We start from the raw sequence: 14,256 nt of genomic DNA, 5'->3' as shown, positions 1-14,256 counted from the left end.
ACAGAATGGATGGAAATAATTTCTTACCTTGTTTTAAAGGTTCAGGAACCTTTCAGAGAAGGAATTTTCCTAGCTGGACTTAAAGAAAATATTCTTATTCTCTTATGTTCTTGTTTATTATAAACAAGCAAATTCATTTTAACATTTACTCTTTATTGTGTTGTATGAAGTACCTAAGTAATGCAAGTATGTACTGTACTAAAATACTCATATTTCCAAATAGCATTACGTGGTGTAGCCCACAGTCTCTGCAGAAGCATCATGAGTAACCTGTGCCTTTACACTTTAAAATCCGTTGTTGGCTGCTGTTAGAAGTATGGTAACAGACGAAGGAAAAAAAAAAAAAGCCAAGAATGAATATGCTTGTCTAAACTCACACATACACAGCTTACAATGGAACCCTAATGGAAACAAGTCAAATGACATTTGATGTGTTATCTATAAAATGTAGACTCTGCAATAAAAAGCCAAAGGCACATAAAAATATATTTTAACTTTAAAAATAACTTAGTTACAGTAATACCTTGCTTGTGTCTTACCAACATGTAGCTGACAGTCAAAATTTTGCAATATAGATATAATATATAAGGGATATATAAGAACTACAAGAAAATCCCCCAAACCCATAAAATTGCTCAAATGTGAAAACAGAGAAAAGTTTTAACACTGGAGAATTTGCTATCATGAGCCCAAACAATATCATATACAAAAGAGTCTAGAAAAAAAGGCTTAAGTGTTAAAATTTGGACTTTCTCTTAACTCATAAACTGTTGGAGTACTGTGAAGTTTCTTAGTGTGACTTGCTCAGCTCTCCATAGCTAGTGCCAATCCTGGCCAAGGCAGATTTCTTATGCGTCTGCAAACCAAAAAAAATGTTAGCTGAACATCAATCAGCAGTGCCCGCCAAAAATGGGTTCTGACTCATTTCCTCTTTTTGCCAGGACAGGGTTTTTGTTGTTGCTTTTTCTAAACTGTTTTTGCAAACAGGGCATAACAGGTAAAAAAATATTTTGTAGGAACAATTATTTTAGAAAACGCATCACGTAACTGCAAAAAAACAGCCAGGGAAGCTCTTCTCTTCAACTGTGGTTAGCTGAGTTTCTGGTTTTTTTTTGTTTGTTTGTTTGTTTATTTTGGTACCTTTTACCCCAAAGGAAAAGAGCTGGCATCCTGTTACTTATTTTTATCCATGACATTCAGCACCTCATCCAAAAGCGAGGGCCCAAGATCCAGCTGGAGGGAGAGGAGGGAACCTGTGAGGTCCGAGAGGGACTCCTGGGATTTGGTCTTTCCCTTCACCTGCTCGCATGGGGAGGGATGGTCAAACATGTCCTCGGCCGGCCAGTCGGCATACTGTTCGGACAGGCTGGAGGAGTGGCTGTCCCTGCCCTGGCTGGACTGCGATGCTGAGCCACTGGAGCCCCACGAGGCATCTCCCTGGTGGATGGTCCCATTCTCCAGCACACGGCTTTTCTCCTGAGCTTTCTCCTCCATGACGGGCTCACAGCTGAGCCTGGGCAGCTTCGGTGGCCCAAAGGACTCCTGTTTGGAATTAAATGTCACCGGTGACAATAAGGGCAACATAAGAGCTTGGGACCCTCCGATGGTGGGGAGGGAGATGGCGTTTTTGAGCACGGGGGAGGGCGTTTCTGTGAACACGGAGTCCGAGGTGCTGTTGGCCCGGAGGAACTCGTAGTGCGCCGGGAGCTGGCCCGAGCGGGCCTTCTCCTGGTTGCCAGGCAGAAGCTCGTAGTTCCCCTGAAGGAAGGAAATGTCCCCGAAGACGTCGTGCTGGCCCTCTTTGCCGATGTGAATGGTGTGGCGAAAGTCTCCCAGGGGGGGACTAATCATATCAGGAGACAAGATGTCCCTCAGCTTGAACTTCTTCCCTTTCTTGTTGTTGGCAGCTTTAAGGTAGATCGGGGTCTTGGCTGGCATTTTGGAATTTGAGAATTGTCTATTTCACCAAAGGGGAAAGGGGCCACTCTCTGCACAGATGTTCAACGTTCCCCCAAAGTCCTTCTGGCTAGGAACTGTCACATCATTTTCCTTGAGTGGCTCAGAAGTGGCTCTGAAATGAAATGGGGTCCGAGACACCTGGTTGAGCTCACGGCCACGTGGGGCTTCCTGGAGAGTGGGTTACATCATCCAATCCCTTCCAGGGCGAGGAGAGACCTGGAGAAGAAACCAAAGTGGTTTTAATCTTTGGATGCTTCAGGGTTCACTCTGGCCTGTACACAACGGCAGGACCACTTTCCACCTACAGCCCAACTTTATCTTGTTTCCTTCCTCTAAGCAGGATAACAACTTTTAATCTTAGTAAGGGATTTATTAATCTCAGTTGACTTAGTTTCCTGAAAACAGGGGAAAAAAAGAGAATGAGGGACTTAAAAACTGTAAAACTATGACATCAATGCCTTGGTAAACTAATTTTTTAGTTATACATAATATTAGGCTTCATTTGACATAATTATGAAAGGAGGGAATATAATTTGCCCTAATTCAGTCCCCAATACTTCCCATTTCCCTTTCCTTTTCCTCCCCCTGTTCCCTTCCCTCCACCCTACTGATCTTTCTGCTATTTATAGTTCTTCTTTTTTCTTTTTTTCACTAGTGTCTTCCAGATATACATAAAGGTGAGATTTACTGTGGAATATTCACATATATACATAGGAAGGTTAGGTCAGATTCATACCACTGTTCTTCCATTTTTCTATCCCTCGTCTTTGTCCCCTCAATCCCCTTCCTCTATTCCACTGATCTCTCTTCTATTTTTGGACATATTTACATATGGCTATGGACACAATTTTCTGAACAAGTCTAAGATTTTAGTCCTTTCCTTCTATTCTAAGAAGAAAGTCTATGACGATGAAACTTATTAAGTATATTTTCTTTTTTGTGCTTTGGTGTACGCACAGTAGCAACGCTGACAGTACTTTTTTTTGTTGAGTTCTGTACATAAATAAAACTAATGTAATCAAATAAACAGTCTAACAGGAAAGAGGCTGTATTACGGTTTGGATATGAGGTACACCCCTCCACCAAAAGCTCATATCAGGCAATAGAGCAATATTCAGAGGTAAAATGATCAGATTTTAAGAGCTGAAACCTAATCGGTGGAGCAATTCATTTGCTGGATTAATCATTTGAAGGCTGTACTGCATGGCAAGTGGGGCCTGGCTAGAGTAAGAAGGTCACCAGGGGCATGACTTTGGGGTTTATATTTTGTCCCTGGCACCTCTTTCTCTCTCTCTGTTTCTAGCTGCCAGGAGCTGAGTAATGTCTCTCTGCCATGCTCTTCCAACATGGCGTTCTGCCTCACCTCGGGCCCAGAGCAAGAGAGTCAACTGACCACAGACTGAACCTCTGAAACTGTGAGCCCAAATCAACTTTTCCGCCTCTACGCTGTTCCTGTCAGGTATTTTGGTCATGTTAACAAAAAGCTAACACAAACTGAAGTGTTAGTGACAGTGACTATTATGTAGGTGTCCAATAAAATCTTCTTAAGATGCATCCCTATAGATGAGAAAATGGAAATTAGAAGAAAAAAATGACCCTTTTTCAATAATATAATCAAAAGAGCTAGAGTTGGAATCAAGCTGTGGCAGAGTACTGAGCTGACAAGGATTTGAGGATTTGAAGATATTTTGAGGTGGAAAGAACAAAACTGCGCCATTTCAAAGAAAATAAAAACCATTGTGATTATATAAAATAGACTGGGCCTTCACTTGGAAACATTATTGGTAAGGCTTGGCTCTCTCCCTGGGGTAGGAATAATTCTAAGAAAACCCTATGATCTGCCTGCTGATATTAATGCCTCTGTGGGTAGAACCTATGACTTCTTTCTGTACAAAATAGTATGGTAAAGGAGATATGCCATGCCCCAGTTAGGTTACACTACAAGAAGAACCCATCTGAGCTGATGGGAGAGAGACCGCCATTGCTGATTTTGAAGAAGTAAGCTGTCGTGCTATGACAGGCCCATTAGATGAATTCTGACAATGATATTAGAGAACATGTCATTCCCCAGTCAAGTGTCAGATGAGACATAGCCCTGGCCCACAGAAACTGTAAGATAACATGAGATAACAAATAGGGGCTGTTGTAAGCCACTAGGTCTGTAGTAATTTGTTACCAGCATAGAAAACACAATCTCCCTGACCATACAACATGATAAGATTAGAAGAGAAGAGCTACATGAAGGCTTTGGGGGATATCAGGCCTTCATTTACTGAAGAGAAACTCTTATCTCTTGAAAATAATCTTTCGACTCTTCAGCTGCCTCAGTTGACATGGAGAGGCTAAATTCTTCTCCATCTTTGTTGCAACTTCTCCCATATGGCTTTCCAGTCTTGGCAGCAGAGCCTGCCAATAAATATTCTGAGGGTTGGTTAGATGGTGGCTTGAAGAGAGCCACATTTGTTTTGTAGCAGCTGGAGGCTGTCTGCATCTGCTCCATATTTCTTTCCTTTCAGCAAGAGTTTTAAATTGACTTGCCAGTGGCAGGTGACAAGAACGGTGCTCCACCACCCACTGGCAAAGGTAACAACTAGCTCTGTTAGGAAAGTGGCTTGCCCAGGGTGCAGCAAGCTGTCCAGCAACTAGGCCTGAGAAAGCCGAGCTTGATGAGCTAGACACCCAGTCCCACCGTGGCTCTGGGTGTGCAGAGGCCTGGGCAGCAGCAGGAACGTATGCTCCCACTCTGAATGGGCTGACCACAGAGCTGCCAAACAAGACAGGATCATAGTCCTGGTGTTAATATTAGCTCTGATTTGGGTCTTGTCCCAGTAACAAGTTGAGACCTTGGGTCTTCCTGCTAAAACATCAGAACTTCCTGCCTGTTTAAATGCTCAATACTGGGTCCCAGCCTAGGATTCCTGGTACCACTGTCCTGCTCTCTGGGCACAGGATAGATGACTGCCTGCAGGAGCCAAGACTGCAGGAGGTGGTGAGCAGCTCTGAAGAACAGCTGCGCATGGGAGCAGTGGTCCTCAGCACACAAGGCTGGACGCAGCTGCTGTGGAGACATTGTGATTCAGGGCCACACAAGGGCTGCTTGTGGCCAGCTGGTGAAGTTGGGTTACTCAAGGCTGGGACCTGGGAGAGGAGCTTCCAAATAAGTTTTTAAAAATCCCATGACTATGTAGCCAGAGAGCAGTTCTTTGCCCCTCTGCTTGGGTCGCTCACACCAGCCCTTTAACTGGAAAAGGATCTGGGATGGTGAGGACCACGAGGGGATGCTGCTTTCGGAGGCACAGGGGATGAGCTCTGCAGCCCTCCAGGCAGAGGCTCCTGCAGCTTAGCAAGAGTTGCATTTTATGTTAGTGGCAGGAAGACAAAGGTTGGAGGGAAATGGCTGAAAGCAAAGGAAAAGGTAAGAGAGCTTAGAAGCTGTAGGTGGTGATTCTGCAGAGTTTTTTCTTTCTTTTCTTTGCCTTTTTTTTTTGGACTACTTTCCATAGTTTTTACTGCCTGACTTCTGGGCTTCTAGGACTTTAAAAATAATAATTTATATTTAATGTCTACTCTGTGCCATTCCTAAGAGCTCCCCAATACATGTGAAGTTTAAAAAAAAAAAAAAGGAATTCTGGGCAAATATGTCAGGCTTGCAACTTTAAATGAGTTGATGTCTGTGATGTTGTGGAAGCATCTGGGAGCTCTGACCTAGTCCCACTCTATCTTATCTGCTATCTATCCTCCTCTCAGCTGGAGGCACCCAGTCTTCCTCTTAGGAGAGGTGATCCAGTGCTGATGTCTCTTACTGACCACTTCCCCCTCTCCTTCCTGAACACTCTGGGCTCCCAGCTTATCAGCCAGTGGACCCCTACAAAGCTCGATCAGTTTTCCTCTTTTCCTTTCCAAGATGACTGCTCTTTTAACACCACCTCTGCCATGGCTTATGCAGCAACCTAATGAGGTGGCTTATCCACTAGTAAAAGGGACAGATCGTGGAGAGGGCATGTCAGTCTCGCAGGAGCCAGCAGCACCTTTGTATGACAGAGCAGCCTGGAAGTCAGGCACTGTTCCAACCTTTGATGTGGAACCCAGGAGGATGCAGTTTCTAGTATATTAATTTCCTGATTTTACAAATGAGACACTACTGAGGCACAGAAGTCAAGTCATCCTGCCAAGGTCACATGCTATCAAGCACTAAGCCAGGAGGCTGGGCTCTGGGGTTTAAGATCTTGACCTGTCATTGAATGAGCACACTCTCTGAGAATTCAATGAGCCCAAATCTTGAAGGGGTCACATTTCAAAGCCTGTTTAAGACACAACTGTGTGGCAATGCCCTGGGCTGATAAGGACCAGGAACCCTCCTCCCCTGCCACACACTGACAACAGAAGCATGAACAGGTCCAACTTCAATGGAAGACAGTTTGGCAATATCTATAAAAACTGCCAATCATGTGCTTTCTGATCCCAGATTCCCTAATAGGGACTTATTCCACTTACATATATGGGGAAAAAAGTACAGAGTGTTCAAACCAGCACAGTTTATAACAGCCGAGAGATGGAAACAACCTAACTGTCCACCTTCAGAGGGCTGGTTAAATAAATTAAGTATATCCATGCAAATGAATACTAATTACATCTCATTAAACGATGAAGTTTTTAACATGTACCAATGACAAGAAACCAAAGATGTGCATCTTCAAAGGAATAAAAAGGTGCAAAACTGTGTAAATATATTTGCTCTGGGTGGTAAGTTTATAGAATATTTCTGGAAGCATACATAAGATGTTAATACTGGTGGTGGCTGCTCTCAGGGGAAGTGGATGGAAAGGAATGAGGGTGAAAAACAAAGTTTTCATGCTATATCTTTTTACGATTTTGGATTTTGAAATTATTTCAATGAATTGACTACTTAATAATAAAAAATGCAGGGGCCTCAGATTATACTCTTTTGGAAAGCCTGTTTTACACATGGTACTTAGGTCCTACAAAGGCTGTGGAACTTAAGATTTATGGATCAGAACACCAACATTTCTACAAGAAAATGTGTTCAAAGGCAAAGCAGGCATGACAGTGTATAGACATGAAGCCCTCCCATGAGGGCTGAGCCTCCTGTCATTCAGGCTTGGCAAAGGGTCAGGCCACTTCTTCCCATTGTGATCTGGCCTTTGCTGAAGAGGGCATTGAATGATATTGTGCGGAGTGGGCAAAGATTGCAGAAGTGTTTTCAGTCAGAAGAGAAATGAGAAAAGCCAAGAGGCAGGAGAGCACAGGATGCTGGAGGAATGGCAGGGCATCCTCACCGAGGGAGGACAGGCAGGTGGAGTTGCCGAGGCTCAGGGCACAGGTCTCAGCTTGGGAGATGGCTAGGGACACAGATGGTCACTCACACTCAGGCCTTCCCCTTCCCAACTCCATTGCTTTCCTGCAGTGAGGGCTCCCTTTTTCACCCTGCAATTCACTTTTGTGCATCTCCAGCTTTCTTTAGTCATCATTCCTCTACTCTTGTTCTCTTCCCTGAATCTTAAAAGTCAGACAGAAAGAAAGGTTCCTATGCACAGCCCTTTCTCAAAAGCCCTACCCTTGTCCCTGAAATCTGAACTCTCCATGATTGCTAATCCGGGTCTCCTAGTTCTTAGATCATGCTTTGCTTCTTTTTCCCCACTTAGATGGACACTCAGATAATACTCTTTGGAAATTTAGATTCCTTTGAAAACAAACACTGCAGTTCCTGGGCACTGGAGAGGAAAGCCTAGCCAACAACAAGGCCCAGCTCCCCAGGGAGCCACTTGGCATCCTCTGGAGGTGAGAATGCCCAGCAGATGGATGTGGGATGCAGAGTCCAGCTGGGAATGGACATACTCCCACTTACAGGTATCTGTGAGAAATCCAAGGTATCAAGATACAAAGAACCCCAGAGGAAGACAGAGCCACCCTCTTATTTTTCTTTGTGGTGCCAGGGAACAAACCCAGGGCCTCACGCCTGCTCAGCAAGGGCTCTTCCATTAAACTACACTGCCGGCCCAAAGCCACACTTTTGATAAAGAAGGCAGACAGCTGAATGGTCACTATTCATTAGGCTGGACAATTTTAGGTACTTGTGACTGCCTTTAGTATAAATGGCAGCAATAGTAGAAATAATCACAGTAACAACAATTATATGAAGGAAAAATAATCCTGAAGCAGAACTTTGCTTCATTTCTCTATCATCCTTTTGGCAAATAAAATAATTACTTTAGATACCAAAACAGAGCAACGACTAAGAAGGGGGAAAGCAAGGGGTTATGAAAAAAAAAACACAGACTGAAAAATCAGTTCCTGAATTACTCAGAGTTGACTGTATTGGCAGCTCACAGGGCTCTGAAAAGAACAAAGAGTTTGGGATCAAAAAAAAAAATCCCATTTATTTTAAGAAAAGAATGTTTGATTTTTTCTACTAATTGTTTTTAGATGAATTCTTAAGAGAGAAAGGGTACAAAAAATTTCATGCATCCTGCAAAACAGGTTGCTCTGTTAATTTAAAACGCACATGTGTGAAAACAGGGGCAGGTGGGGTGAGCAGGGTGCCACTGCCCCAAGGGACCGGAGGCCCTTTTCCTTTCTGCTTCTTGCAGGAAGTGAGCCGCATTCCACGCCCCTCTGGCTTAGCTGTCACATCCTTCAAGGTCATCCCAACTTCTGATCATGTTTCCCTTTGCCTCAGCACAGCGTCTGTGTACTTCTCCTACCAGCACCTGGCCACCGTCATCAGCATTCAGACAAAAATACGAAAGTTATTCCTCTTTCCTGTCTGAATCAACAGTCCTAGGGAAGAACTATGACTCAGGCAAGCACCCTCCACTGCCTCCCCACCTCCATCTTTGGGGCATTTCTCTGCTGCCCACCAGGGAAAGAAGATAAATATTTCACAGCACTCAGACACTGGACAACCGAATTGGGCCCTGAGCTTCACACTTTAGAAGGGACAAAGGCCACCTGGAACATGTTCCTACAAGTTCTAAGGAGGGCAGCTGGGAACACATGAGAAGAAGTGGAACGAATACTATAACAGCTTAATGAAAACTAATAGAGAGGGAAAATTAATCCTTAGGGATCTAAAGGATTCATTTAATCGTAATGGAAAAGGGATTAACTTGTTCTGGGAGGCCCTAGGGTTACTAAGCAGAAACTACAAGGAAACCGACTGTTTCTTGAAAGATGGAGTGGACTTCTAGGAGCATGGGCTGAGGATCTTTGTAGGAGAGGAGCAGTTCCCTGGAACCCCCCATACTGCAGGAAGGATGGTATTCACCCTCTTTACAAAAGCACTATCACTGCTAATTTACATATGATCCCCTGTCACATTCCCACATGAACACTCAGACTTTCCCTGGAAAAAGCTTTCTGTTTGAACATGGCTATGCTTGACTAATACAGCGATGACCTCCAACCTTTGGTATCAGAAACACGAAAGTATTCCTACAATGTGGGCATTCGTGCCAATCCTTCTGCAAACCTCTGTAGGAGGGTTTCTCTAAATCAGAAAAAGAATTTTAAAACTGGGGGGGGGGGATCATAGTGTTAGAAATTTGACATTAAACTGAACTGAAAATCCAAGACAGAAATCAGTGTAACCAGAGAACACCCAGTCAACAGCATCCTACAGGACATGCTTTTCATACTTCTAGTCTGTTCCACTCCGCCCGGTTTAAAAGATAAGATGGCTTTTCTATTTTTAGATTCTTATCCTCTCCCCCAAAGCATCTAAACTGAGGACAAACCTATGTGTTCAAAACTGTGAAGCTCCATTAACTGAGTTCCCAGCGCTGAGCCCCGCCATGCAGATCTCAGGGTGAGCAGGATGTATTTTGCGGACCCTCAGAAAGCCTGATACATCTCACCTTCCACTATTTATAAATGGACAGATGTTGATGATTCAGCTACAGCTAGTATTTACTTTCCTTTTACAACCCTGACTATATAGAGACCCACGAATACCATATGGGAGACTCACTGCTGATGAGTGCACTCCTCACGTTTATAGGATCTAATTGTACTATTTGAAAGAACTTGTAGAAGCAAAATTGGATGACAGAACGTCCACCTCTCAAAGTACCAACACTTTTGAAGAGAGGCCATTAGAGCCTTTTTGCCTATAAAAAATGAGTTATTGGGGAGGACTCAAAAGGGACATTGATCCCTGACAGTTATAATGAGGCAGGCATAGGGCAGGTCCTTTCATGCTGTGTTCTTTGTGCGTGACTGGCTTTACATGGAACTCTGCCTCAGGGCTGGTCAGAAGTGCCGAGCCAAGTGCTCCAGGCTTTTGTTTGGTGGGTAGGAATCTACTAAGGTCACTGCTGTGAAATGCTTCTGTGCTTTCCTAACTGATGAATCCTATTTGGTCCAGTGCCACTAAAAAGTCAATATCAATACAGGAATAACCTTATTCATTCTAAACTGCTCAAAAGCAAAAAACTTTGGAAGCTGCTTAGTTGCTCATATAAAAACAGACATTTAAGTCAGCAATCATTCTGTGCAAAATTCCACTTCTAACAATAGTAACGTCAAATGATCCAAAATGACAAGTTGACAGAAATTCGGAGTATGGTCTCTTGGTCCGTGCCACCTGAGATAGCCATGTTCCTAGTCCTTTGCCTTTATGCACATTCTCAGATTTTGGCCCTCTGAACACTCTTATTTCCCTACTGGGATGAGGGTCAGATATGGGATTTCCATGCTCTTCCCCCTTCCTGCTAGGGTCTTCTGCGATCATCCATGCTTCTTAGATGGGCTGAAACATGGCTTCTTTCTCTGCATTACACCAGCGCCAGGTGTCTTTGTAATTTGGTGGTGATCATTGTATTCTAAACCACTTCCACGGCAGACCTCCCTGTGTTAGCTGTATACACGTCCATACACACATATTTCTAGCTAGGCTGAAAGCTCTTCTGTAAACATAGACTGGGTCTTTTTCCTCCTTTTGCCTCCCACAACACACGGCATGCAGTGAACTTCAAATTTGGAATTGTTAAACCCATCATGTTAGCTCTTCCATCACAAGATGCAGGTTGATTTGCTCCCAATACAGATCTACAGAGGCTCCCTAAAAAGCAAATTCGGAATGCTTGGTTCTGTAAAGAATCTCCATGTGTGAAGAGTAATGGCTAAGATTTGAGTGCTTGCTCCAGGTCAGGCAGGTTTTATCTCTTGCTATACAGAAAAGAGACTTCTTAGGAAATAGTTTCAGATTAAGCCCACATCTCAGGTTCATCAGACAAAATGTGGGGGAGCTAGGATTTCAGCCACAGCTGCACTTTAACCACTGCAGGCCTGATAACCTGAAAACTGCCAACGAAGAAAACCTATTCTGAAATCTGGCCATGTGAAGAGGAACGATGCATTCCTATCTCAACATCAAGGAGAGACAGAGATGCTAACCTGACCTCCCCAGAAACCAGAAGCAAGTAAAAAAGGGTCCTAGACACTTGCTGCTCCAGCCTCCACTCACTAGGACTTCTCAGTATTTTTGCTATTGTCAAAAACAATCTCAGAAGGAATTTGACTTTGTGTTAAAGGTCAAAAGATTAAAATTTTAAACCAAAAAAAAGCCCTCTGAGCCTCAAGGAAAAAAAAACCAAACATCCTGTTCTTAGAAAATATTGTCAAGTGCTATTAATTTTTTTCCCAGAGGAAGCACATGCATATGACAGAGTGCAATCACACAGCTTTGACCAGGGACAATGACTCCCTTCCCTCACTTTGGACACTTCCCTTCTAACTTTCTAAAACTAAGAACCCTGTATTCCTTATAGGGAATGTCCTCCTGCCTCCTTACCATCCACCACTATGCACAACATCTTCCAGGACCTGCTTCGCTCACTTCCTTCCTGGAGGAAGTCTCTAATTCCCCTAGGGACACCAGGCTTGCTGATGCCTTGCTTGGAGGTTTTCTTGGGCTGTGTAACACTTACGTGATTTGTTATTTTCCTGTTTTGTGATTTTATGTCTAGTATGTCTAGGTAGATGGGAGGGACTGAAAGAATAAGGTAAGCAACGGTGCTGTACATGACAGCTTCTGTTGATACAAACCTCCCCTAGCACTTCTTGGGTTTGGAATACAGAAGACTCTCAAATTTAACTGAATAAGCCTTTTTAGGTTTCCTTCTGCCCTCTCTTAAGTTAAGGATCCATAAACAACAGTGGGCAAGTCAAGTCTGGCCCCTTGCCTGTTTTTGTAAGTAGCTTTATTAGAACACATTCATGGTCATTCATTTATGTATTGTCTGTCGCTTGGTGGTTCTCAACTGAGCATGATTCCCACATCCCTTCCCCGGTGACATCTGGCAATGTCTGGAGACATTTTTGATTCCATGACAGGAGGCGCTTCTGGCATTTTGTGGGTACATTTTGTAGTAATGGTGCTAAACATTCCTACAGTGCCTAGGATGGTCCCTAGAACAGTAATCTGGGGTCAAATCTCAGTGGTGCTGAGACTGAGAAGTTCCAGCATAGTTGTTTTTGCCCTACAAGGTCAAAGTTGAGTATCTGGGATATGGATTGCATGTGGCTCTCCAAACCTAAATATTGATTCCTTACCAAAAAAAAAAAAAAAAAAGTTTGAGCCCTGCTTTAGATGTTGGCATTTTTTCATAAAAATGAGTTGGAGGGATATCCATCTTCCTGCAATCATAGCCAGCATGTGTATTCAACTACCACTTCTAATGGTGACTTCCAAATTCGAACTTCAGCCCACACATGTCTGCTTCAGTCTAGACCAGTGCTACTCAAAGTGCGTCCATGGACTAGGGCCAGCCCATGACAACATAAGTAAAAATACCTATATAAACTTTTGACATTGCCTAACAAACGTCATCAGTAAACTGCCCCCTCCACTCACTGAAGAGGCTACTGGCAAACCTGGGAGCTAGGTATTGTTGGGCTTGTGTGGGAAGTACCCGTGGCCCACGCTGTACACTCAACTGTGCACAGTATCATTATACAATAGATTGGAAATTGAAACAAACAACAAAATGAAAAGTAGTGGCCCTTCTCAGACAGTTTGAGAAGCCCTGGACTTTCCCCCTTTGGTGTTTTGGACTCCTCCACTTTGCTTCCCTTAGACACTCCGTTTTTATTCTTTCTGCCTGCCTCCAACACTTTCTTCTCTTGAACAATGGCGGAAATCATCCAACTGCAAAACCCAGTTGTCATTCCAACTCCTTCCCCTGCCTCATTTTCCCAGTCAAGTCCTGTCAAACAGACCTACCCTGAAAATCTGGGGCACTGCCCACCCAGCAGCAATACCTCCTGCCAACTCACAAGGCCTCCTGAACTCCCAGTGCCAAGTGCATACCTTACACCTACAAATTACCACTCGGTTCTGACTGTTCACCTGTCCACTCAGTTGTCATCTGGGAGAGAGAACTAGATCTTCATAGTAGGTTCTAAATAAATGTTTGTGGAATGAACAAGCAGGTCAGAAGGCATGAAACAGATGCTGTGATTCTCTTCCTCACCAACCCTCCCCGACCTGCTGAAAACGTAAGGTGAAGTTTTTCTGTAACTTCTACAGGGAAAAAAGGTAATTTAACAAAGTACTCCCACCTCTTGTGTTATGGCAAAAGCTCTTGTTCATTTTTACTCTCTTGTAAGACATTTTAAGTCTTCTTCTGTCATGCAGGGTAATAATTTAACTGTGTATCAATGCTAGCCAGAGTAATTCTACATGATGGTGCAGATCTTTGGGATTAGGGCAAATATTTGTGGACGTGCTGTTTAAATGGGAAATGACTTTTATCCATGACTGCAATGTGCAAACAGTGTCTTAGTCAAGACTCAAGGAAAATCTGACAAAACAGTCCCCTGCATGATTCTGATCCCCTGGTTATATTCAAGTCATACTTGAAGAATGACACCCTGGAGAAACAATGGGCTTGCTCTCCTGCCATTTCCTTTCAAAAGGAAGTGGGATGGGGAGAACTTGGCTAATGCAGCCTAAAATGTATTAGGAAATCTCAAGAAACTACAATGGACATTCTATAGAAAAGGGAAGCCCAAGGCAGAGCAATAATCACAGGAAAGGACTTCACACTGTGGGAGTCCAGATTTCCAGAGCCTGAGGAGTAAGTAACATCCTAAGGTCCTACAAATCTTTACCTGCTGATCATAGAAACATTTTCTAGAACCTCTGGAAATCTATAGTTATTTAAGCAATACACATAGACAAATGATTTGATTTCTAGAGAGACAATTGCTAGGTATCATATCCATCTTCAGTGAAACTGTGTGGTTCCAGCAGAGGAAATAAATGTTAAGTAGGCA

At 43.5% G+C, this 14,256-nt stretch overlaps 1 protein-coding gene across 4 annotated transcripts in view; it reads right to left on the bottom strand.

The window, feature by feature from the left end:
• Nucleotides 1-1,105: 1,105 nt before the first annotated feature.
• The window catches only part of CDC42EP3 (CDC42 effector protein 3), a 22,876-nt gene continuing 9,725 nt past the window's right edge, over nucleotides 1,106-14,256 (bottom strand). For all 4 annotated transcript variants that reach the window (XM_081265072.1, XM_081265071.1, XM_081265073.1 and 1 more), the window contains exon 2: nucleotides 1,106-2,175. In XM_081265072.1, the coding sequence (XP_081121198.1) occupies nucleotides 1,174-1,938 (765 nt within the window). In that variant the 5' untranslated portion in view covers nucleotides 1,939-2,175 and the 3' untranslated portion in view covers nucleotides 1,106-1,173. The remainder of the gene's footprint in view (nucleotides 2,176-14,256) is intronic.

This window comes from Spermophilus citellus (genome assembly GCF_964194105.1).
Source record: "Spermophilus citellus genome assembly, chromosome: 13".
Classification (NCBI taxonomy): Eukaryota; Metazoa; Chordata; class Mammalia; order Rodentia; family Sciuridae; genus Spermophilus; species Spermophilus citellus.
This window is presented reverse-complemented; position numbering and strand designations above follow the sequence as displayed.